Source organism: Phaseolus vulgaris, chromosome 5, assembly GCF_000499845.2.
Source record: "Phaseolus vulgaris cultivar G19833 chromosome 5, P. vulgaris v2.0, whole genome shotgun sequence".
In the NCBI taxonomy this organism is placed as follows: Eukaryota; Viridiplantae; Streptophyta; class Magnoliopsida; order Fabales; family Fabaceae; genus Phaseolus; species Phaseolus vulgaris.
In genome coordinates this window covers 25522902-25550321 of record NC_023755.2, presented here as the reverse complement: position 1 = coordinate 25550321, position 27420 = coordinate 25522902, and the positions used below count along the sequence as shown (strand labels likewise).

The 27420-nt window shown below is 33.5% G+C and overlaps 2 protein-coding genes across 2 annotated transcripts; both read right to left on the bottom strand.

The window, feature by feature from the left end:
• Nucleotides 1–6484: 6484 nt before the first annotated feature.
• Nucleotides 6485–7386, bottom strand: LOC137835330 (probable histone H2A.3). Its single transcript, XM_068643799.1, has 2 exons — nucleotides 7078–7386; nucleotides 6485–6886 (listed from the first exon to the last, which is right to left on the bottom strand). The coding sequence occupies exons 1-2, from the start codon at nucleotides 7264–7266 to the stop codon at nucleotides 6671–6673; spliced, it is 405 nt and encodes a 134-aa protein (XP_068499900.1). The 5' UTR covers nucleotides 7267–7386; the 3' UTR covers nucleotides 6485–6670.
• A 16653-nt stretch (nucleotides 7387–24039) lies between these two features.
• On the bottom strand, nucleotides 24040–25806 carry LOC137834187 (uncharacterized). The gene is made up of 2 exons (XM_068642249.1): nucleotides 25225–25806; nucleotides 24040–24594 (listed from the first exon to the last, which is right to left on the bottom strand). Exons 1-2 carry the CDS (start codon nucleotides 25804–25806, stop codon nucleotides 24040–24042), a joined length of 1137 nt encoding a protein of 378 aa, XP_068498350.1.
• Between the last annotated feature and the right edge of the window lie 1614 nt (nucleotides 25807–27420).

The window sequence follows — 27420 nt, the reverse complement described above, 5'->3', positions numbered from 1 at the left end:
AGCTGTAATGAGTGTTGGAAACCCCAAGGAACCTTTGGCTTTTTCATTATTTTTATTTATTTCCAACCTTGCAATTTTATTGACATGACCATATATGATTTGAGCCACATCAACCTTATAGTCATCTCTCATGATAGAATAAAGCAATTGGCATCTAGGTAAATTCAGATAAGAGACATGTCCTAAAGGTATAATGTTAGCCAACAGAAAAGTCATCCAAACCTTAGCTAGAGTCTTCATGTATTTTCTTTTGATCCTTAATGAGTGCCCAGTGGATCCTGTTTGGAATGATTTGTTTGGAATGCACACTTTTTGTACAATATCTCTCTCGTTGAACCATTCATCTCTTGAATTTTTTATTGTTTGATAAGTACATTCCACATTATCTAGTAATGGATTTCCTAAAAAATGGTTGATTGCATTTCTGTCATAGTAAATACATTTACCCTTGACTTTGGCCTTCAAATCATTCGGATCTACAACTCAAGCATTTGTATAAAATTCAAGAACTATATTTGGATCATACTTGGTTTAAGGATCTGTCAACTTTGTCCAATTTCTTTGCAGTAGCCCATTCAAAAAGGAATCAAATTCTTCAGGCAAAAGTATTACTTTCCTTTCTAAAATAAAGGCCCAACTTTTCAGCTGTTCATATATTTGCTTCTTGTCTTTGGTTGGCTCAATATTTCTTGGTTGGCTAGGTGACTCAACTCTAGCTCTTTTGCCTTTGTTAAACCGTGTTAGATTAATACCCGTTGTAGATTTGGTACGACCCATTTTTCTGCACATATAAGAATAAACATTTGTCAAAATCAAAGTGTTTTATTTGATTAGCATTGTAACAAACACTTGATATGTAAAATGACATTGAATGAGTACTTTTTGTTTTGGTATTTAATCCCTGGAAGAATACTTAACTTTGATTATCCTATTCAACATCAAGACATTGAAATTTCAAAAAGATTGAATCTTCCAATTTAAGAACGAAACTGTAAAATGGAAATGGAAATGGAAACATGTTTGACTGGACATGGTTGAATGGAAATGGCAACAGAACCATGAGAATGGCTATGGAGATGAATAATTACTTACCTTGATAATGGAAATGTAGATGAAATGTTTGAGAATGGCTATGTAGATGAAAGCTTTGGGATAGAATTTTTTTAAAATGGAGTACGCTTGACTGAAAATGTGAATTTAGGGTGCAGGGTTTTCAAATGTAATTTTAAAATGCTACAGTTTTTTTTTTTTTAGAAAAAATCTCACTAGCTCAAGCAAGATCTTTTTTTTCCAGGCTAAAGTTTGGCAGAGAGCAACAAATTTGTTTGGCTCAGACTAGAGTTTGGCCGAGAGCAATAGAGTTTTCTAGCTCAAGCTAAAGTTTGGCAAAGAGCAACAAATTTTCTTTAGCTCAGGCTAGCCCATTTTAGCTCATTGAAGTGGATCATAGTGGTGTGCCTTTCAACTTCACCACCAAAATAATGCTTCAATCTTTGTCCATTGACCACCCAACTTCTTTTTGAGATAGGATCTTCCAATTCCACTGCTCCATATGGTTTTACTTGTTTGACTTGGAATGGTCCTGACCATTTTGATTTGAGTTTTCCAGGGAAAAGCCTCAACCTGGAATTAAATAACAACACCAATTATTATTATTATTATTTTTATTATTATTATTATTGTTATTATTACAATTGTTATTATTACTATTATTATTATTATTATTATTATTAATATTATTTTTCTTAATGTAACATCCTTATATTTTCCCACATCTAAAAAAAATATAATTTGTATAAATTATTAAAAATGAATATATAAACACAATAAAAATATGTCCACAACTCTTTCTTAAAATGTTTCAGTACATATTTCTCTTCATAAGACTTTAAATATCTACACAAAATTAAAACAAATATTCAAATTTCAACTAAAATAATTTCATCATTCGGCTTCTCACTGAGGAGGAGCTCAATCACTTATAACATCATCCGCTCCCGTGTAAATACACGATCATCACAGATAAAAAAACAACACAAACAAATAACAGGGTAAGCTAGCTATATAAAACAAAATTATATATAATTTCAATTTGAAATTAATAAACATAAATCATTAAGTTTCATACAATTTCTCAAATCATAAAGTGTCTATCAAAATTCAATATTCATCTTTCACATGTCAGACTTCCACTGACTCATATCACATAGACACTTGACTCTACTTCCGGAAGACTCGTGTATTGAAATTAGCATCCAGAGACCTGCACCTGTCATACTACTACTGTGAAATCCACATAGCCATGCGCATAATTATCTCAGTATCTCATCATCTCATCCACTCATATGATAGTGTAAATCCATTTGATCTTCTCTTATCGGTTCTTTCAAACCTCAGACTCGGCCTAATGGACCTCCTTCGACTCTCACCAACTGAATAACTTCATCTATGTGATTCCATTATATCAGTAGAGTCAGGATCATCTCAGTCACAGGATACTCAGAAATCAATACACCCAATAACAATCTCAACACGGTATTCCCTTTCCTGAAAATACTATGTCTTGATCTTACGTTCAGATCATTGCACACTTCATTTACCACATCAATACACCATACAATCATAACATATAGTTTAAACTTTCTAACAATCCAAATATATCTAAGAAGTTATTTAACAATAGTAATCCAAAATAAACTATGCTAAAATAATAATAATAGTAATGTCTATATGTGTATAGATAATTGGATTGATCAAAAATATTTTAGTGTGAGCTAAATGACACCAAAGTGCATCCAGTACTTTTGGATTGATCGAAAATATTTTAGTTTGATCTAAATTACACCAGAGAGCACCCAGGAAATTTGGATTGAACGAAAATAGTTTAGTTTGATTTAAATTACACCAAAGAGCACCCAGAAATTTTGGATTGATCGAAAATATTTTAGTTTGATCTAAATTACACCAGAGAGAACCCATAAAATTTGGATTGAATGAAAAGAGTTTAGTTTGATCTAAATTACACCAGAGAGTACCCAGTAAATTTGGATTGATCGAAAATAGTTTAGTTTGATCTAAATAATACCAGAGAGTACCTAGTAAATTTGGATTGATCGAAAATAGTTTAGTTTGATCTAAATAACACCAGAGAGTACCCAGTAAATTTGGAATGATCGAAAATAGTTTAGTTTTATCTAAATAACACCAAAGGGTACCTAGTAAATTTGGATTGATCGAAAATAGTTTAGTTTGATCTAAATAACACCAGAGGGCACCCAAAAATAACAAAGTCCATGTTATGGGTGAAAATTACTCTAAATCAACATCAAACAACCAATACTTAACACATTATAATTGTATAACAGCAACCATATATCAAATTTCACATTCAAATCTCAGTCAATTTCTAATATACTTAAAATAAACAATCATGGAAGAAAGTTTGAGACTGGTGACCACGTCACCCCACATCCAGATCTTCTAGCCTAATGTTCTATTTGAAATTAAGGCTAGTTTCTCTTACCTGGAAATTAGCAGATATTCGCTAAGAGCTCCAAATCCACTAAGAACTTAAAGGTAACTTAACATGCACCACAGAGTCCTAATCAAAAATCTAACTATATCACTAGGACCCTAAGCTAACCGAGATTAACCCTGAAGCTAAAAAGGTCATATGCATAGCAAGGACAAAAACAACCTAACAAGTTCAAAATTTGACTCAAAGAGAAGAGCAAAAATGAATTTACTCTATCAAAGATTCTGATCGGGCAGTCTTATAGTATTCATTGCCAGGAGTTTGATGGTGGACTCAGATCGTCAAACTGATGAGCGAGGAAGTCAGAATCTTAGAAAGAAGGGAGAGAAAAGGAAAAATAACTTTCTAGAGAGATGGAGATTCCTTTTAAAATGAAAGCTGAATATCAGAATTTCTACTTATATGCTCTTTTAAATTTAATAATAAAATATTCAGATATCATTTTAATTGTACAACTTTTATTCTAAGACTATTTTTCTCAATCTTTACAATTAATACTAATATTATTATTATTATTTTATTTTTATTATTATTCTTACTACTGTTGTTATTATTATTATTATTTTATTATTAAAAATACTAATAATATAATAATAATAACAATAATAATAATAATAATAATAATATTAATATTAATATTAAGAAAAATAATATTAATAATAATAATAGTAATAATAATATTATTATTATTAATATTAATATTAATATTAAGAAAAATAATAATAATATTATTATTATTATTATTATTATTAATAACAATAATTATAATAATAATAATAACAATAATAATATTAATAATATTAATAATAATAATAATAATAACTCTCAATCTAACTTCTTCTCTCCACATAAAACTCTCTTTACACATAAAACATACCCTCACTTAACCGAAATGACCAATTTAGAAACATTTTAAAAGATATAGGAACCAAATTGATTTTTTTTAAAAACCAAGATACTAAATTAAATATTGACCCAAAATTTAACAATAAATAATATAAATAAATTTTAAAAAACAACTAAATTTTGAGAGAAAAGGGTAATCATATGCAATGCAAGTCAACATGGTTTTCGCGGTCATCTCTCATCATGCGAAAAAATGCTAAATACCTATCCATTTTCCACACCCCCACATGCACGCAAAATGGTCGAAATAAACACATAATCATTTCTTAAATCCCTCTGCAAGAACAGTTCATACATAAAAACAAATGTGGAGAACAAAGATTAAAATGTCAATAAAAAACATACAAGGGTGGTGGTATTTAACCTACATACACTTTACATATAAATAAATTAATATTTTAATTATATTTAATTTATGTTTCAATTTAAAATATATATTATTATAAATGGTTGTCAAGTATACGTATTTTACTGTTTAGATATCAAAGAAATATTTCCCTTAAATTAAAAGTATTTGTTTAAATTAATTTTATAGGTAAAAATGAAAAATAAACATTTAGCATCTAATTACAAAAACTCTCATTTACATTAATATTAAACATTTCGTGACTTTAACCGTCTCTTTGTTTCAAAATGAATACTGTAAGCATATACAGAAAAAGATAGAATGATGATATTTGTATCTAATTATGTTGGGGAAAAAAGACCAGACAAATTTGCAAGAGATAAAGAAAAACGTAGATAAAGCTTTGTTTTCCAAAATTAATTGGTGATAATCGATTATAATATATATCTTAATCACTTATATTTACATTATATCGATTATTATATAATACAATAATAGAAATAATAATAATTATAAAATAGATTTATATAATAATGGTAATAATATTAATAACTAAAATAAAAAATGATAAAAATAATAATAATAAAATACATTTATATAATGATATTAATAATAAATAATAACAATAATAACAAAACAAAATTACATAATACTAAAATTAATATCGATAATAATATTATAAATTTATATAATATTAATCATTAAATAATAAAACAAACTACAATAAAATTAAAAATTAAAAATTAAAAATAATTTAATAATTTTATACATTTTTAATTTTTTTAATTTATTATATCAATCAAATCTTTTGAAAAAATTAATGAATTTTTAATTTTTATATCTAAAATTCATTTTTTATTCTTTCTTTTTAATTTTCTTTTTTTACGCTCTCTAATCCAAAAACAATACATATCCTACAAAATGCCATTACAATGAAAATAAATATTTTCTTGATAATAAGATCAAATTAATAACTCCAATTTTCAATTCAACACTTTTGTTAAATTTTATATTTTTGAAAAATTATATACAACCCTTTGCTTATAGCTCCTGGGAAAATTGATTTCTATTGAATGCACGAATCAACATCCAAACTTCCCGCTTTAGCCCTTTTCTTTCCCGCTAAGATGATAATCAATTCTTTACAAAAGTGATCTCAATCCTTTACCAAAGAGATCTCGCACTAAGGATTTAATTTTCCTTCACTCGTAACCTGAGGAACTAGTTTCAAAAACATGAACCACAAACATTTCAAAAACAAGACACTGATTACACAAAAAAACACCCAGAAACCAAAATAGAGAACTAGATCTATCAATTGATTTTACCCTTCGAAACATAACTATGTGCCATCATGTAACACTTTCCGACAAACAAAATTGCATATGGTTAGACTGAAAGTCGAACATTTCAAACAACATAACAATCTATCTGCACAAACCATGCTATTTCTGTTTCAAAACCTACACATTAAAATTTATTAAGCACTTTAAACTATCACAAACATATTTATATTCCGAGAACTGGAACTGTCTCTAACACTTAAATTGTGTGCTCACGCATAAATAATGCACTTGCAGAGCCAAAACACCAGCAACCAATTTCTCAAAGTCTAAGAAGCGATGACAAATCCGCAAGTTTAAATCGAGTTTTACAAATAACAATTATGTATCAAACTCAGGAACAAAACCACATCATGAAACATTAAAATAAACTAAATTTTTAATAATCTTTTTCTTGGAGCGTAACAGATTTTCTATTAACAACATCACTAAAAGAAACCCCTAACTACAACTACAAATCATGACGATCAAAACTACAAAACAAAGAGCCAAAATATAATAAAATTAAATAACGTTTCGTGAAACGAAGACTGAGTCGATTTAAGAGTCGTCGTCAGCTCCAGCAGCACCCTTGGATGAAGCCTTCTTGGGAAGTAGAAGATTGTGAATGTTAGGCATAACACCACCGTTAGCAATGGTAACATCACCAAGAAGCTTGCTCAGCTCTTCGTCGTTCCTCACTGCCAATTGAATGTGGCGAGGAACAATTCGAGTCTTCTTGTTATCTCTGGCAGCGTTTCCAGCCAACTCAAGAACCTGAAAACATCAAAATCAAACTATCAATTGAAGCCACAATAAAAAAAACCAAAGTCAAATCATCCAATTGCTTGTAAGTAAATAAATAATTCTTCGGTTAATTAGGGGAAATGAACCTATATTTCAAACCCTAGATCTGACAACATCAAGTACTAATTTATATATAGAATTATAAGAACACAAGGAACTACCTCAGCGGCAAGATATTCGAGGACAGCGGCGAGATAGACAGGAGCACCGGCACCAACTCGCTCGGCATACTTTCCAGCCTTGAGGAACCTGGCAATACGGCCAACAGGAAATTGGAGACCAGCTTTGCTGCTCCTGGAGGTTGCCTTCTTAGCAGCGCTGGACCCTAGGGTTTTGCCTCGACCTGCCATTGATGAACTGTGATCTAATTGTGGGAAAGAGAAAATGCAAGATGCAAGAATTGCCTATAGGAGGTTAGTGCTTTAGGGAATATGAGAAGAGAGTTTATTTGAAAGTAAATAATTTTAGCAGTTGCGAGATTTATATAGTAGGCTGCATGGAAATTGAGCCAATGAGAGTAAATGACACGGATCGATGATGGCTACCGCTGGATTTCATTCTTATGGACCGTTCAGATCGTGTATGATGTCGGCTTCAAAGGTGGATGTGAATTAAGTGATTACTCTAATAATTTCTGATCACCTTACCCAAAAAAAATACAAATTAAATAAATATTTAAGGATAAAACTATCTTATTTATATATATATATATATATATATATTATATATGTGTTTTTTTATGTTTATTAAATAAAACATAAATTTATATTATATTATTTTAATTTATTATAAATTTATTTGTATTTATATTTTTTAAATATCAACATATATGTACAGATATTTTTTATACAACAGACCTTTTAAATTAGTTATGAGCTATAATTTTATATCTGAATCTTAATACCTTAACTATCATACTATATTTATTAAATTATAACAATATAAAATGTGATTACACCTAAGTATATAATAATATATTTTAAAACTTTAGATACATATAAAATTACAATAAAATGAAAATATTACGGTATAAATTTGTAATAATATTTGAAATATATATATATACAACTAAAATTATAATAAAATTAAAAAATACGTCATCATGTCTTATTTACAATTTATATACAACTATTTGGAAGGAAATCTCAAATATTATATCATCCTGCTGCATCACATAATTTAAGGAATATAAACTAATAATGAATAAGCAATGATAAAGATTAAGGAAATAATTGTGGTGATTTTTTTGTGATTTTTAATTTGATGAACAATATAATAGTAATAGTTTATCAAAATTTATTCCGTATTATTTTTATATCCTATTTGCTTTTATAATATATTATTTAGTTTTATATACGAAATAGGTAGTGTATACCTACAAATAATATATGAGAATGTACATATATTTATATCCTATCTGCACTTTCTAGTATACATTAAGTAGTGTAGTATGCAACTTCTAATATATATTTAATTTAGTCAAATATTTATTTTATGATTTTTTAATAATATTTTTTATTTTACTATTATGATATTTAATCTTTTAATTGTATTTATTATTAAATTAATTAATATATTGTCAGGCGTGATAAATTTGTGATAAAATTAATTACAGCTTACTATAATATATAATAGATATAACATCATGACAATAATCTACCAAATATATATATAGGTAGCGTAATTGATTTTTATAATATGTATTAAATTAATTTTGTTTATCCTTAATTATTAACTACAAATATATACGATAATTGATCCTGTCAGTTCACTTCGTTCACCGGTTGACTCCAACAGCTGCTTTGGCCTTTCAATCTTGTCTGAGAATTGTGCCTTCTTAATCAATAAACCTCTCACCTGCAAAGACAAAGGGACGCCCTAGCGGCCGTTTGCACTCCAACGATCAAGTCAGTATTAGGGCAAAGAAACACCAAGTGTATATATTAGCTTCAGTCTTAGAAATTGCTTACCTTACTAGGGTTCTGGGCACCCTTTATATAGGCTGAAACTATAGGGTTTGCCTTTCTATTGTTACTCTTATCTAGGGTTCCTAGGAAAATGTCTCTGCGTCGCTATTTAGGTAATCTTAGCGTATCTAACACATGAAACTTTCCTTAACTGGAGTGCAATGAATAATCAGAGTGGCCGCTTGGGTACCAACCTGTGCACCTATTCTCTAGCGTTATCTGCTTCGTGGGTGTCCTAAGTATTCACTGTCATGCATGTAGCTTCCCTGAAAACCCTAACCCTAATGGGCTTTAACACCTCCCAGGATTATCCTCACGTGTTGTGCCTTCATCCGTCATACACACCACGTGCATGGATTCCTCGTGACTTAGGCTTCTCACATATCTCATGTCTTTGACTATTAACTCATCGTAACTCTTAAGCCCACCTTACGTGTTCTTCTACAACGTTCAAACTATCGATGTCCGATCTCCTCTCTCTGCTGGCGATGTCCGATATCGATCTTCCAACATCGGGCTTAGGTTACCAACGTCCAAAGACTAACCAATCTTCTGGTAAGTGTGTCTGGGGTCCACCTCGTGACCCCCTTCCATCACCAAGCATAGGTGCTCCAGTCTCTAGGTCGATGACCGATGACTGGTCAGGACACAATAACAAATCATATCTTACACTACCTACAAATAAATTAGCAAATATGACACATATTGCATATTAGAAAGTGCATATACATATAAATTTATTATCAAAATTGGGTATAAAAGAATGCAAATAGTAACTAAACACTAAAAATGGTGAGAAAATACAGTTTTCTGTCTAATGTGGAGATACACATGAAATATGATTTAGCTTAGTTAGCTCTTAAACTAAAGATTTCCTTAGTTATTTTGTGCCGAAAGTACGACATGGGTTTCTTTCATGTTTAATCTTTAAAAACAAATTGCAAGCAATTTACAAGATTTGAAAGTTAAAATGTTTCTACTGTTCAAAACTCTTGGCAACAATGCAGGTTATCCTTCTTTACAATAAGAAAGTACTTGTTACCAACGAAATGAAAAAAAAATAAAAATAAAGGCATGATTTTCTTACAAAAATGAAACACTAAAAAAAACAATAAAAATACTGTAAATTAAAACTATCAATAAGAATTACTTAAAAATGATGATTAGTGTTAAAGTATTTGCATTAAAAAAGAATATCCAAACAAAAAAATTACATGTCGCACACATTCTTGTGATCCACATAACTCTACATATCCACATCAGCATGAGATTCTCCTTGTCCTTCCACCCTTCCAACGCCACCTTCGTCGCCACGTACCCCACAACGAGGCTCATCCCTAACAGCAAGTCGCAACAACTCAACTGATAGAGATCATTTATCTGAAGGTCTGACCTGCAGAGTTTTGTGTATCAAGTCCTTCCATTGTTGAGGATTAGAAAAATGGCAAACAACTCCTAACACTTCAATTCCTTTAGCTCTCAGTTTTTCGCTGCTGCGTCAACATTTTGTTGTGGTAATTGAATGGGGTGAAAATGAAAGATATGAAGAGAAAACCTAAAATTGAGCAAAAATTAAGAAAGGGAAATTTAACATATAAGACGGTTGTTGTGCTTCTGCTCTTTACCTTTCCTCATGATTTTCAAATCCTGTTAATTTAAACCGTTAAAGTATTTATCAATAAAATTAAATAAAAATGAAGAATAATGAGCAGTATTTGGAGAGGAATGGTAAAGAGAAAGAGGTTATTTGAAACACAATAAGAAACATTGGTAGCAGACTCTCCCACGAAGAAGCGATAAAACAATCTTCCAAACGTTTGCGAGTTTCCTTTATTACTTTCATCCTCTCTTTCACCTGAAAGTTCTAGAAATCCTGCTCCCAAATCTGTGACTCTTTCCACACGACAGAGACACCAATCACACGGCAAAGGCGGACGCCGGCGTGACATGCCTGTACCAAACCCTATGTTGTTAAACGAATGTTGTAGTCGGAAGTGGTGGTGTATGCCAACATGTGTCGATTCTCCTACGACTCAATATGTCTAAGCCGAGTTATTCTCTTGAACAGTACTCTCTTCTATCTTCTCCAATATTTTTCCTCATATTTTTCTCTCTCTCAAAATTTGAAGAAAATTTGAAGAGACACACACTCTCTATACAATTGGTTTTGAAAATAAACAATCTCTTTCAATCTTTCAATTTAAAAGTGTTCTCCACATATATTTCCATTCAAAATCGTCCCTCCACTTAAGAGAATGCCCATAATTATATAATAATAATATAAAATATTTATATAAGAATAAAATGGAAAAGTAATTACATACACTAAAAAAGCATTTAGAGAATTATCTGTATAGATAAACTTGTATTGGAAAATTTTATTTTTAATGAAAATTTAAACGTGATATGTCTTGTAATTTAGTAAACTTGAACCGTGACATGTTAATCATCCTAATTGTGACCATGACATGTTTTAAATTAAAGAAAACATTAATTTACGTTATGTATTTCATTAATCTAGTATTTTATTTTTCTCATCATACTTGTAATAGTTTAATGGTGCTAAATTTACATCACACACGTATGAATGTTATTGATTTATGATATTTACTATAGATATTAGCGGAAATACAGGCGGGCAACATCAACTTTGTATTTACATTTTTCATTTTTTTTCAACTTTTTCATAGAAATTTAACATATACACGGAAATAATTTTGGAGGAGTTGAAATTGAAAAACAAAAAATAACATGTAAAGAAAAATATGAATTGATTAATCAATCTTTTTTTTTTCTTTTCTAGTTTGAGTTTCTTTTATTTTTCAAGTTTTTTCTCTTTTTCGAATGGTGGTTTTGGAATCGAAGAGTGTGATGAGATTTACATTAAGGTTATGATTCACTTGATAGTAGATCCAAAAAATAGAGTTGCTTAAAATGGAGTGGAGAGAGTAATTGGAAATTGATGTTATTTTATTTTATATATGAGATTTGGTGTGAGAACCGAATAAGAGAGAGTATATGTTTTTTCTTTATTTATTTATTTTGTTCCCTTAAAATAAGAAATTAAGAGAAGAGTGGAAAATTAGTTTACATATAAAAATTGTCCCTTAACATTAGTTTAAAAATTAAAATTTCATTTTTTAAGTAATTCGTATGAAATGACAAAATATTTCATTGTATTAATAAAATAAGATATATTAAATAAGAGTATAATAAGAAAAAAATTGTGTAAAAAAAAACAATTATAAAGAAAAATCTTCTTTATATATACCATCTCGTATTAAAATAATTTAAGTGGGTCAGACTAAATAGTTAATGTATAAAATTATTTTACTAGTAAAAGAAAATTAAACAACTTGAAACCACCAACTTTCAATTCAGTTTTAGATAAAATAAATAAAAACTCCAAAAACAAATATCCATATCTTATTTATTTGACATTTTACTATTAAAATGTTATTTTTTTAAAAGATATAATTATATTTAAACAATTTATGTTCTTATATTCTCAAATCATTTTAATCAATTCATAGGTTAAAAGTGGTTTAAAGTAAACATAACAAAAATGATAGGTAGATAAAATTATGTTTGTATATCACATGTTTTATAAATTAATGTTTCACCTTCATGTTTCATACATGAGTGAAAACATTATTGCTTAAACATCAACTCTTTCGAAAAAGGAGAAAAGGTTTTTTAAACTTCACTATCACCAAGTTACAAAACTTAACTTGAGTTATACATTATATCGTTACAATCCATCTTGATTAATGGTAAATGTAAGCATGACTCATCGTTTAAGTCATACTTAAGTATCACTTGAGTGTAACCTATCACTTGAGTGATATCACACTGAAAAAGCATCATTTTTCAATCAATAAGTGATTTAATTTTAAGTTTAACCTCATATTATACTCAAATCCTTCTAATACGTCAATCTTATTGATAATCACTACATTAACTTCATATATACTTTACAATTATTCTCGCTCATAAGTATAAAGATATACATTTTACATGCTTATAAATCAACAATAACATTTTTTACACATCTAATTAAGTAAATATTTCATATTTCACTTCAAAAATCCAATATAGTTTTTGATTTTCAAATTATCAAACCCTACACTAACATCGTCTTCATTTTCTACCTCCTCACACATATGTAAGCTAACAACATAATAATATCTTAATTATTCTCTCTAAACTTAGATTTCAAAGAAAAACTATTTAGTGAGATGAAATTCTTAATAAAGTAAAGAATAAATGCTTATGGTTTATTTATGGCCTTTCTATTTTTTTCATTTAAAACTTGGGTCTCCCATTCTCCCTAATAACAAAACATTTTCATGCTAAAATATATATATATAGAGAGGGGGAGACAAAAAATAATTAGTTATTATATTGGCTAAATTATATAGTATTTTAGAAACTAAAAAAATAATTGCTATCTAAATTAGTTTCTAAATTGGTATTTGATTAACTACCAACTTTATCAACTAAATAATTGGTAGTTAAAGTCTTGATAGTTAATTATATATCAATTTAGAAACTATTCATCAATAATAAAACTAATTTAGATATCAATAAATTTTTTAATCTCCAAAATAGTATTTAATTTAGTTTATATAACAATTAATTATTTTTTGTCTCTAAGATTGATTTTTATTTAATGATTGTCTATTAGTACATGCAATAACATTTTTACTTCATTTTTAAAAAACATGGAACAAAAAGTACTTAATATTAAAAAACCGAAAAATAAATTTTTTTATTAAAATTATAAGGACTTAAATTACACACTAGTAAAATTATTGGAATCAAATATGAATTTAAGCCTAAATTTTCAATACATCATTTATATTTTTTTAATTTTAGTTTATTATGAAATATCGAGAAAAAGTAATAGACATTAATGATTTTAATAAATATCTTTTTGCTCATTTATTGGTTATTTTGTATTCATTTATTACATTTATTACATTTATAAATTTCATTTTTAGATAAAGACATCTTACAATGAAATAACGAACAATTAAGGTTTAAGATAAACTATTGCACGATTGGTTGAAATTAAATAGTGTTTTAAATTGATATTTTGTATTTAGTTTTGATAAACTTTTGCACGATTGGTTATTTTGTATTTATAATAGTTTTCCTCGATATGAACAACAAAAATATTATATTTTCACATTTAATTTTGAAAATAAAGAAAGACAAAATAAAGCAATTATCCATTATATTTATAACTTTAATGTTTTTAAATTACTGTATAAGATGCAAAAAATAAAATACGAAATGTTTTATCGTGAATTCGACATTTTTAATCGAAATATACTGGCTAACGAGTTATTGAAAAAAAATTGTTATTATACTCAAGTGCATTTACTCTTGATCATTGTCTGATGTATTTTTAATTACGTTTTTAGAATTAGGGAGGGAGTAAAAAACAGGAAAAAATGGAAAAGAAAAGAGATAGGAAGTATAACTATTTACATTAAAGAAAAAAATAAAAAATTTCAGTGAAATAAATATAGAAATTTTTAGTTTATTTGATTAAATATTTTGTATTAATATATTTAAAAAAAATTTGATATAAAAAATAGTTTTTAAAAATTTATATTTAAATTAAGATAAATTTAAATTTAAAATAAAATATTATTATAAATTTAAAAAATAAAAAATATTTTAAATAATAGTATATTAAAATAAATTACTTTAAAGATATTAAATTTAATTTTATCTATTATTTTAATACTTGTATTTTAGATTATTTATTTAAAAAACATCATTAAGAATATAATATTAATATATATATATATATATATATATATATATATATGCATGGATGTCGAGGCCTAAGTAATGCTTGTCCACTTGGTACACAATTCGTTGTCGTGCTGGTAGCCTCCAAATCCTTCAAAGCTCTTCCTCTCCTACGCGTGTGCTCCGTCGGTCGGACGGGGTACCTGCGATTGCACTCTGACGCTCAAGTCAGTGCTAGTGTTTTGTTTGTTCTCTCAGAATATGAAAAACGTACCTTTTCTCCCTTTAGAAGTCTCCTTTATAGGTTGACTTAGGCCTCTACTCGTGTGGGCCAGATAATTAGTTTGCCAAGACATGTGTAGTGGTCCTTAAGTCGTGTGTAGTGGCTTCCTGATATTACGGGAGTGCGTTTCGAAATGTGTCTTTAATATGATTCCAATAACATGATATGGATATGATATGAACATGTTATGGATTCAACGAGAGTTGGAATATGATTAGGCACTTTTAAGAATGGGATGAATGTTCTTAACATTCAAGAACTCACCAAAACACAAGTAACCAAGCCAAACTCACATAGAAACCCATTTTGAACAACAAACCCATGGATAGAAACTCAAGAACACAACATATAGCATTTATACCCATGGAGGACGTGACCAAAACAGCAAGAACAACCAATTTGCACTGATTAAAATTGAATATAAGTGCAGCAAATGAAAGAGGACATCATAAGGAAGAGATTGCATCGATTGAAAGTGAAAACAAACAAGTAGAACAAAAATGAGTAATTTGGAATGAAGGGAAAATGGACTTATGTGGATGAAGCCCTTGGAATGTGCACGCCACTTGAAGGATGGTTGGCTTCAAGATGAGTGTTGTTGCCGCCACTTGAGAGTCCAAGAATTCACTCAAGATAAGACTAGAAGAGAAGAAGACACAAGTCTCTCTCAATCACTCACCAATTTGGTAGAGGTTCAATACTCACAAAATCAATCTTATTATTTCAAAGACCTAAGCACCCCTTTTATAATAGAGAGGATTGGTCACAAAGTACAAGAGAAGCTTACAAGAGAAGCTTTTGAAAGGTCACCTTCCAACTCCTTTTATTCTAGTGCCTAAAGGAGTGTGAAGAGACAACTTTCTAGTTTCTTCCTAAAAACTAACGCCTAAGGTACTTACAAAACAGGTGTCTTTTTGGTTTTCCTCTTAGTACCTTCCTAAACATTACTCCTATATGTTTTACAAATTTATACAAAATAAATTACAAAGAAAGATATTAATTGGAGCCCATTCTTGAATGCTTGTAGTCTTCTTGTTGGCTTTGGGCTTGATCCTCTCTTTATTTAATTCTTTCTTTAATTTTGAGAAGACTAGAAGGAAGAACTTTAAATGTTTGGGTGGATGGCCTCTTCCTCCATTAGTAAAATCCTCTTCTTTTTTATCTCCATCAGTCTTTGACTCATTCAACGTCAGTTGTAACTGCTTTCTTGCCACGTATTTATTATGTTGTATTATTAATCCATGTCCTCGGTTGTCCGGGGTCCGACCGGTACACTTGCCCCCCAGGCTCAAAGAGATTTATTGTCGAAGAGTTGTATATAATGGCTGTTGATTTCGGGGTAATGCATGGCAGATGGCAACCTTAAATGCATGGCAGAGATGTGACAAGAAGTGACCTTTGACAGAGTCGCCATTTCGTGATGCACTGTTTCATCGGATGCCTTCAACGATGGAGATTTCGTGTCGTTTCGAATGTCGAGTGAGTTTAACCGTTAGATTATATTCGATCTAAGGGTGCTGGACGAGTGATGGGGAACTCTCTCACCTACTTCGTTGGCTATAAATAGTGATTCACTGATAGTTTAAAAGTTTTACGCTTTCTTTCTAAGCTTGAGTCTTGCGTTGCTTGCTCCGAGTGCCGAGTCAATTGCGCGTGCTGGGTTTAATGCGTCAAATTCTTCGGTCAATGTTAGTAATGCATTCCCTAGTAGAATCTTCCTAGAGTGTTGTCAATGTCGAGTCGTCTGTGACTCGCACCGCATCTGGTAATGCGAGTCAGTCGTCAGACGGTCCAAGCTACGATTGGGTTGATCCGTCAGTCCTCAAAATCCCAACTAGGGTTAGGACCTCTGATGATTCAGATAAATTTATTTATGAAAATGATAACTTTTTTATGCCTGACTGTCCATCCGAGGCAATAACTGCGAATATTTGTGGCGTGACCGACCGTGTGTGCCACGGTCGGGAAAATGCGCCACATGACTTCTTTTTTGCATATAATACTTTTTTTGCCAACTTGCACGTTACCATTCCTTTTGATAAATTTACTATGGGAGTACTTCGGATTCTCAATGTTGCACCCATGCGATTGCATCCCAACTCGTGGGCAATTCTTCAGGCATTCTGAGTGTTATGTCACGTTTTTAAATTTGAGCCTACCCCCGAGTTGATTTTATATTACTATAACACGCATCCAAACACCTCTGTAAGTTGGTTTTCGTTGTCTAGCCGATCGGGGAATGTCCGTTTCGCTGCCTTCACTACCTCATACAAAAATTTCAAAGAAAATTATTTTAAGATTTTCGTGGAACCGGATGGCCGAAACCTCTTTTATAATGCGGATGGGACGACCAAATTTCCATTACATTGGACGGAGAAACCCACCCAACTTGGTATTTGGTTGTGGTCGTCATTGTCACCCTTTGACAAGGAGATCTTAATGGTCATTGACCAGTTGCCTTGTAAGCTGCCCACCCGAGAGTTGGTAGCTTTGTATGGGTCGTCCAAGAAGTGGGCATATGTAAATGGTATGTGGATTTTTTGTGTTCGGTCGTGATTCGTCTATGTTAATGTGACTTAACCGTATATATATTTTTGCAGATATTACCCTGAAGATGGATCCCTCCCTGAGCAAGTTTATGAGTAACCTTAAGCGCCAAGCGACCGGGCGGAAAATCAGTAGCATCGCGGGAATACCAAAAGAACAAGCTGTCGTGGAGGAAGTCATGCCGGCGGTGGTTCCTCCTGTTGAAGATGGTTGGTGCCCCTTCAAGACATGTGTTTGATGAAGCCATTTGTGTAAATTTCCTTAGTATTTACATTTGCTTTAAGAATGTTTTAGGTATAGTTTAGAGGTTGTTTAGAGTAGGCTTTTTGCTGGGTAACTCACCTCTTAATCCCTGACCATGTGATAAGAGCAAGCACAAGTTTTATGAAACTGTTTTTCACATGTTTTTGCAAAAATATCCTTTACTGCATAGAAAATAAATCTGTTCTTTTCTAAATGAATAGATTCTTTTCTTAAACTGATGCCTTTATTAAATGTTTTTGAAAAATCATGTTTTGTGCATCAAGTGTTTTGACTAAGTCTTCGTTCCATCAAAACGACTGTGTTTTATTTGTTAAAAAGTTTCTGTTATCGTTTTGAAAATGAATCTGTTCTTCTATAAATGAATAGATTCTTTTTAAGTCTGGTGCCTTGGTTCTCTTAAAAGGCTTTTCACGGTTTATCCTTACACTAGGGTGTTTGACTAAGTCTTCTACATATAACTAATTCTCTAACAGCTTTTGAAAATAAATCAGTTCATTTTAATTTCAATCTATTCTTTTTGTAACAACTTTAACTATTTTTTGAAAGTTAGTTATAAAATGTTTTCCTATAAAAAAAGAGTTTGTTCCTGGGATTAAACGTTGATCATACAATTGAGAAAACAAGTTTTACAACAGAGAAATAAGAATTTTCAGAGGATTAGAATGTGTTCTTGAAAGATTTTCCAAATCACAAAGTGTGCTTGTTCTTGGTTGCTTCTAAGGCTTGGTTAGAGGTGTTGTCACTGTGTGAGCAATCTGTTCTACTGGTCTAAGGCAGATTTCTGCATTCTCTATCAGGTGTATTCGTTTCTTTCTTCAAATAAAGATTTTCATTCTTGCTTCCCAAAACTTATAATTCAATCCACAGAATAAAGTTGGTTTGTAGATTGAAACACCTTCCTCAAAAGATAGTTTTCCAGCCATAGAAAAAAGGATTTTAGATCAACTTGAATAACTTTCAAGAACCAAGCTCTTGATGCCAATTGTTAGAATATATGGCCTTCAACGAAAGGGAGGGGTGAATTGTTTAAGAGAGATTTTCGTAAACTTTTAAGCCTAGAATGAAAATACTTCAAGAAAACCTTGATTAAGAAATCAGTTTTTCAAAACATAAAGCAAAGGCACAACACTGGAAAAACAATCGGTTGTTTTACTGAAACAATCGGTTGTTTATACCAGTTATCAAATAACAAAACTGAATTTAAAGAGATAGAGATAGAGAGATTGCACACTGATGTTTATATTGGTTCACTCCAAACCCAGAGCTACATCCAGTCTTCTCAGAAACCCTGAGGAAATCCACCAAGCAATCACAACTTGATCACTTACACAACAACCCAGAGAATGACCTTGAACACCTCAAGACACACACTCTCCTTGGCCAACACACCAACACCAAGATTGCTGATCTTGATCCCCTCAAGAACACACAACCAATCTCAGCAAACACAGAAACGAAACTTGTTTCACAGAGTACAAGGATTAAACTTGTTACAGATGATAATCTGAAATCAATACAAGCAGAATCCTATTCCACAACTTTGATCAATCACAAACTTTCAGCAATCTCAGCTCTTTGAAAAAACTCAAAAACTCTTAGCAAAAACTTGTCAAAGATTAATTCTCAAATCTGTTTTTTTGAATTTATTCAAAGATGTAGTTTGTTATCAAATCTTAACAAACTCTTAAATTGCATTAAAAGATTGGTCAAAGCATTTAATGACTGGAGCGTAATCAGTTAAATCATTTAATGCTTAGTCAAAGATAAAACAGTTTTTCTGTTATGGTCCCAAAATAAACAATCGGTTGTTTCTTCGAATCAATCGGTTGTTTTGGTTCTTAACAGTTCAACCATTTTAAAAACAGTTTTCAATCTTTTTCTCAAAACATCTAAGTATAAACAATCGGTTGTTTCGACAAAACAATCGGTTGTTTTAACTTAGTTTGAAAACATTTTACTTTCACAAAGATTGAGATACTTATGCTTTAGATTCGATCAATGGGTGGATTACAATACTCAAACTACCCTAGAACTATACTAAACCAGCACAGCAACACCAAGCACATCAAAGGCTTCATCATCCTTCAAAGGGTTTGGATTCTTCAAAGCTTGAACACCACTTGGTTCAACATTCTCTTGTTAATACCCAATCGAATGGGTGGTGCCATGATAAGCTATTAATTTCCGACCGAGCGACTAGGTGAATAATATTTGAGTTAACCTCTGACCAAGATTTTGGTAAGTAATGATTAATTTGTTAGGTACTGACCGAACGACTCGGTGAATAACAAGTTATTAAGTTTTAAACTAAAGATTTGGTAAATAACGATAAGTTATTAATTGATGATTAAATGCCTCTGTAACTAGTAATTAAATTATTAGTTTCTGACCAATGATTTTGGTATATAACGATTAAGTTATTGGGCACTGACCGAACGTGTCGGTGAATAACATTTAAGTTATTAACTTCTGACCAAGATTTTGGTACATAACGATAAAGTTATTAGGTACTGACCGAACGACTCGGTGAATAACATTTTAAGTTATTAATTTCTGGCCAAGATTTTGGTACATAACGATTAAGTTACTAGGTATTGACCGAACGACTTGGTAAATAACCTTTTAAGTTATGAATTTCTGACCAAGATTTTGGTATATAACGATTAACCGCATATGCTTTTGATAAATGACTTTTAAAGTGCCTCGTTAAAACCTTCTTGGCCAAAAACCCTCCTTAGGGATAAAACAATCGAGCGAGGAAAGAGTACAATAGTGTTTATTCATCAGTTGTAATAAAATTTGAGATGCGTGACCTTCCACGTTATCGGTACATACATTCTTGATAAATATTGTAAATGATATGCTCCTCCGGCCGCTGTGTCGGTAATGCGTAATGGACCTTTCCAATTACTTGAAAATTTGCCGCCATCCTTCCGGGCATCACTACGCATGCGTTAGACTAAATCTCTTTTCTGGAAGCTTTGTGGCTTTACCTTCGTGTTGTATCGCCTTGCTACACGCATTTTACATGCTTCTTCTCATATTCTACACTTATCTCTTAGCTTGTTGATCAGGTCAAGGCCGACCAACAAGCTTTCCTTATTTAGGTCTAAGTCCAACGTTTGTCGTTGTAATGAAGGTTCGCCTATCTCGACCGGAATCATGGCTTCAGTGTCGTACGTCAGACTGTAGGGTGTCTCTTGAGTTGTGGATTGTGGGGTACACTGGTAGGCCCATAGAACCTCCAGAAGTTCTTTAGTCCAATTTCCCTTCGTTGGACCAAGTCTCCTTTTAAGCTCGTTGAGGATGACCTTATTGGCGGCCTCTGCTTGGCTGTTGGTTTGTGGATGCTCGACCGAGCTTGTAATGTGTTTATTGTTGAGTTTCTCGTAGAACTTCGCTAACCCTCGATCGGTGAATTTTTTACCGTTATCGGTAATAATAACCTGGGGTAGACCGAATCGACAAACAATATTCTTCCACACGAAATTTTGAACATTTCGGGCAGTTAAGGCTGTCAAGGGTTCAGCCTCGATCCACTTAGTGAAGTAATCGATGCCGACCAGCAGGAATTTACATTGCCCCTTGCCAAGTGCAAAGGGTCCAATTATATCCATTCCCCACTTTACGAATGGCCATAGAGACAAGATGTAATGTAGATTCTCGGGCTTCTGGTGTGATAAGGTGCCATACTCTTGGCACTTTAAGAATTTCCGAACGAACCTTGTGCAATCCCCTTGCACGGTCGGCCAATAGTACCCGACCCGTAACACCTTGGCAGTTATGGTTCGCGCTCCAGAGTGAGTTTCGCATATCCCCTCGTGCAACTCGGTCATCACATAAGTGACTTGCTCGGGAGTAAGACACTTTAAGAGTGGACGAGTGTATCCTCGCCTATAAAGGCCCTAGTTGATTAGTATGAACCGGGCGACCTGTTATCTCATTGTTTTTTCTAAGTGTGGGTCACATATTTCATCTGTCAAGTATTGTTTGATGGGAGTCATCCAATTTGGTTTAATATCAGTCGCCATACATTCCCCTGTGCCAACACTAGGCTTGGTCAACGTGACGTGTATGACTGACTGGTGAACTCCTTTTTTCTTGGTGGTGGCCAACCGCGATAGGGCGTCCGCACCAGTGTTATTTTCTCGTCGAACTCTTTGGAACGATACTTATTCAAACTTGGTTAAAAGATTTCGAATGAAATGAAAATATTGTTGAAGTAAAGTTTCCCTTACCTCGTACTCCTCTCTAAGTTGTTCGACCACCAATCGTGAATCGCTGTTGCAAGTTAACCTGGTTACTTCTAATTCGTTGGCCAGGTAAAGGCCGGCTATGATGGCCTCATACTTGGCCTCAAATTTCAGGGCTTGTTCAACGACAATTTCACCTGCTCCCTCCAACAATACTCTCGCACCGCACAACCGATTGTTCGAAGAGCCATCTACATATAAAATCCACTATGAACCTTCTCCATATATCGATTGTGGAGTTAGTTCTGCTGTGAAATCGATGAGGGCTTGAGATTTAATTGCCCCCTTGGGCTAATATTGAATGTGAAATTCTGAAAACTCGATTGCCCATCCTATCATTCGTCCAACCAAATTCGGCTTAGTAAGGATCTTCATAATGGGGTAATTAATCTTAACTATGACCCGATGGTTTTGGAAATACATCTGCATTCGCCGTGCGGTTATGACTAAGACCAATGCGACCTTTCCTACCATTTGATACCTGACTTCCGCACCATGTAGTACTCGACTAATAAAATACACCGGGCGCTCCTCTGCATCTATTTCTTGTACCAAGACCGAGCTTATCGCTTCGTTCGAAACAACAAGATAAACTATGATGGGCTCTCGTGTGTTCGACTTTTGTATAACTGGCTGGGAAGCCAGAAATGCCTGCAACTGAAGAAAATTCTCCTCGCACTCAGCGGTCCATTCAAACATGGATGTCTTCTTTAACAATTGGATAATGGGTCTCGTTTGTTCGGCAAGTTTAGGTACGAACCGCGACAGGGAAGTGAGTCGGGCAACCAGTTGTTGGATCTCTTTAAGGTTGTTGGGACTTCGCATCTCCGTAATGGCTTTACATTTATCAGGATTTGCTTCTATGCCTTTATGGGTGAGCATGAAGCCCAAGAACTTCCCTCCTTCTACGCCGAACGCGCATTTATCAGGATTCAAATGCATGCGGTATTTGCGTAGAGCTTGAAAAACCTCTTTCAGATCCGAAACATGCTGCCCACATGAGTCAGATTTAACAACAATGTCGTCAACATATACCTCGACATTCCTTCCGATCATGTCATGAAAGACGTAGTCCATCAAACGCCGATAAGTAGCTTCGGCGTTCTTGAGGCCAAACGGTATGACCTCGTAATAGAAGTTATTAGAGTCTGTCATAAAAGCCGTTTTCTCTTTGTCTCGAGGTGCATCTAGATTTGGTTATAACCTGAGTATGCATCAAGAAAACTTAGGATCTGGTGGTCAGCTGCTCTGTCAACCAGTCGATCAATAGTCGGCAGGGGATACGAGTCTTTTGGACATGCTTTTTTGAGGTCTGTATAGTCTACACACATTCGTCATTTACCATTCGTCATTTACCATTTGACTTTTTAACCATTACTACGTTGGTTAACCATGTGTAGTGAGCCTTCTGGATGAAACCAGCTTGAACCAACTTATCGGTTTCTTCTCAGGCGACCTTACGCCTTTCTTCCCCTAACTTCCTTTTCTTCTGGGTGATTGGCCTAGCTTCCTTGTATACGGATAGACGATGAGTAATAACATCAGGTTTTACCCCAGGCATGTCTGCAGCAGTCCAAGCAAAAAGGTCGGCATTTCTTAACAATGTTTTACCCACCATCTCCCGGTCGTCCAACTTTGGGGATGTTCCCATGTATGTCTTACGATCTTTTTCGCGAAGGAATATGGGCTGAAGATCTTATCCGGCCTCCATCCGAGGGTCATCCAATCGCGGGTCTAGGTCTACAAGAGCAACTACGTGCCTTCTAGAGCCTCTTCCCCTGGAACGCCTCTCTGGGACCTCCCCCTTCTGCTCAGAGATCGGTCGTTCGTTGTGGTATTCAATCGTCTAGTTGGCTCAACCTTCAGGCTCGCTACATAACATTCTCGCGCAATCTTCTGATCAACATGCACGGTGGCGATGTCTCCATTAATGGAGGGAAACTTCATGGCCATATGAGGAGTAGAAATAATAGCTTTTAACCTGTTTATGGAAGGACATCCGAGTAGTATATTATAAGATGTATTGGCATTAACCAACAAATATCAGATATTAACTGTTTTTCTGAGAGAATCGTCACCAAAGGTGGTGAATAAGTCAATGTATCCCTTGGTGTCTACTCGTTCCCCTGAAAATCCAACTATCTGTTCATCGTAAGGTTGTATTTCTGCCTCCGAAATTCGCATCTTTTTAAATGTTTCCCAATAGAGGATGTCGACCGAACTACCTAGATCTACCAGAACTTTAGCGATTGAAAATTTGTCTATTTCTACCGTAATGACCATGGGGTCATCCTGAGCGGGGTCGATCACGGTGAAGTCATCGTCAGTAAAGGTAATTGGAGGTATATATAGGCGTTTATGTGTAGAAGTTGAATGGATGGACTGAATCACCCTCGGATGCTTCTTCCTCGTAGAGTTAGAACATCCACCGCCCGGGAAGCCACCTGTTATGTAATTAACCTCCTGAGGTGGTACTCCAAGTGAAACTGGGCCAACAATGGTGTTAATAACTTCACGAACCCTTTGTTTGGTTCGACTTCTCCGGTCAGGGCTCTCACTTCGTGGTTGGGTCCGCTTGATCGGACTTTCACTTCGTTTCTGCCGAGTGGTGCGACGATAACCATCACGATTTCGGTTATCCCTTCATCCAGGGCATTCCTTATCTCTGGGATAGTCGACGTCATGTTAGGGTGACCGTGGCACAGCGGCAGAAGTTCTAACGAATTTGTGGAGATGGCCGGCTAGAACGAGTTTTTCTATTTTATCTTTTAATGCCTAGCAGCCTTCGGTCGTGTGGCTGTAATTGCGGTGATATTGACTACGCTTAGTCGTATCTGCATTGGGTGGTGTTTGCGCTTGTTTGAGCGCTGGGATGAGTTCAGCTTGTAAGGCTTCATCCAGAATCCTCCCTCTAGGCACCGTCAGAGGAGTGAAGTTATGGAGACGAGGACCTCTGTTCGGACGATACTGGTCTCGGTCGGTCCCCATTGCGGGAGGACGGATACCCCTATTTTTCTCTCTTTCTTTTTCAGAAGCTTCTGCCAACGTTTTCTGGTGATAGTCAATGTGTTCTTCTATTTGCATGAATTTGGTTGCTCTTGTTCTTAATTCGTCCATGTTGTATGGTTGTCGTTTTATAAGGCTCTATGTGAACCGACCTAGCAGTATGGCCGAGACTAAATGGTGCATTGCTATGTAAGGATTCAAATTCCTGATTCCCATGCAAACCTTGTTGAATCTATCCATAAAAGCCCTCAACGATTCTCCTTTTTCTTGTTTGACGTTGAAGAGAGACATTGAAGACGTACGATGGGGTCTACTTGTAGCATACTCGATGGTAAACTTTGTTTCTAAAATGTCGAAACTAGCCATAGAATTCTGTGGGAGCTTGGTAAACCATCCCAGTGGCCCTTCCCTCAGTGAGGTGGAAAAAACCTTACACCACACTGTTTGATCCATGGTGTATAAGGTCATTTGCGTCCTAAAAATATTCAAGTGTTCATCTGGATCGATGGAGCCATCATAAAGGTTCATCGTTAAGCCCCTCCACTTGTCGGGAAGGGGTGTAGCAATGATGTCATCCGTGAAAGGATGACCCCTTGGATTTGCTACTCTGCCGAGAGAGGTGTATTTAACGCTTTGGTGTGTGTGATGCGTAAGAGAAGTGTGATGCACCAACTGAGTTTGGGGTGTTGGTGGCTTCGACCCGGATTGATGCGTCTGTGGTGTCGGTGCAAGGGAATGCCCTTCCCGTTCGGACTCTTCAAGTCGCTGAAGTAGTCTTTTGTTCTGCTCCTTTAATTGAGCCATTTCCTCTATCTGTCGACGCCGTTCTTCTTCTTGCTTACGTCGATCCTCTTCATGACGCAACTGATTTGCAGTTCCTTTCTACAACAACTCCTGCATCTGGGCTTGAAGGGCTTGCAACATCACCATTTGATTCTCTGTCGTGTTGTCATTGTTCGCGTTATTCACTGTGGATACCATCGCTGCTGGTTGAAGTCCTTGAGACTGAAAGCTAAAAATTAATCGGGCCCCACGGTGGGCGCCAATTGTACCTGTATGGATGTCGGGGCCTAAGTAATGCTTGTCCACTTGGTACACAATTCGTTGTCGTGCTGGTAGCCTCCAAATCCTTCGAAGCTCTTCCTCTCCTACGCATGTGCTCCGCCGGTTGGTGGGGGTACCTGCGATTGCACTCCGACGCTCAAGTCAGTGCTAGTGTTTTATTTGTTCTCTCAGGATATGAAAAACGTACATTTTCCCCCGTCAGAAGTCTCCTTTATAGGTTGACTTGGGCCTCTACTCGTGTGGGCCAGATAACCAGTTTGCCAAGACATGTGTAGTGATCCTCAGGTCGTGTGTAGTGGCTTCCTGATATTACGGGAGTACGTTTCGAAGTGTGTCTTTAACTCATTCAAAATTAGTTGTAACTGCTTTCTTGTCACATATTTATTATGTTGTATTATTAATTCATGTCCTCGGTCGTTCGGGGTCCGACCGCTACAAAATATATATATATATATATATATATATATATATATATATATATATAATTTTATTAATAATCAATTATATATTTAACTTTTTCTTGCCACGAAAAGTTTAGAATAATTTCTTTTATTTTCATGTTTATTCAATTTTATTTTAGGCGCTTTTCTATTTTGTTTCGTTGTGCATAATATGTCTACGCTTCTTCGTCGTTATACACGCTCTTAAAAGATAGTTTCATTTAACATATGTTTTTAATAATGAGTAACTGATAAGTTATTCTCATAATTAATATACTATAAGAAACAATAATTTATTATTATTTATATATAAGTATATTTAATATTAAAAATTAAACAAATGATTATTTTGCTATATTTTAAAAAAGTAGATAAACAAAAAATTATCATAAAAATAAAAATTACGAATACAAAGTTTATGTATATGTATTTTTTAAATATATATTAGGTAATAAATGTAACAACCAAACAAAAAAATTACAAATCCCAATTACGTTCTTTTCCTTTTTCTCTTTCTCACAACTTCTCTTCTCTTCCTTCTCTCTTAATTATCTACTCCAATTTTCATATAGTTTAGAATTTGATCAGATCACATCGTAACTGAGGAGTTAAGGAACATTTTTACCCGATTAAATTTTCAATCAGAGTAAGTTCATTTTTGCTTTAAAGATCTTTGTTCTCTGTTTTTCTTTACAATTTAGTCATCAATCTTTGTGGGATCAGTTGAGAAGAGTAATCATCTCAACTTATTCTACTATATACTGAATTTCTGTTTTGTTTGGATAACTTGCATTAGGCCCTTAAATCTTGAAACTTATCCATACTAGAAGGATAAAATTTTAGAGGTTGCTTGGAAAGCAAGCAACTAAGGTAAGGGAAGATAAATTTCATTTTTAATAGCACCCTAGGCTAG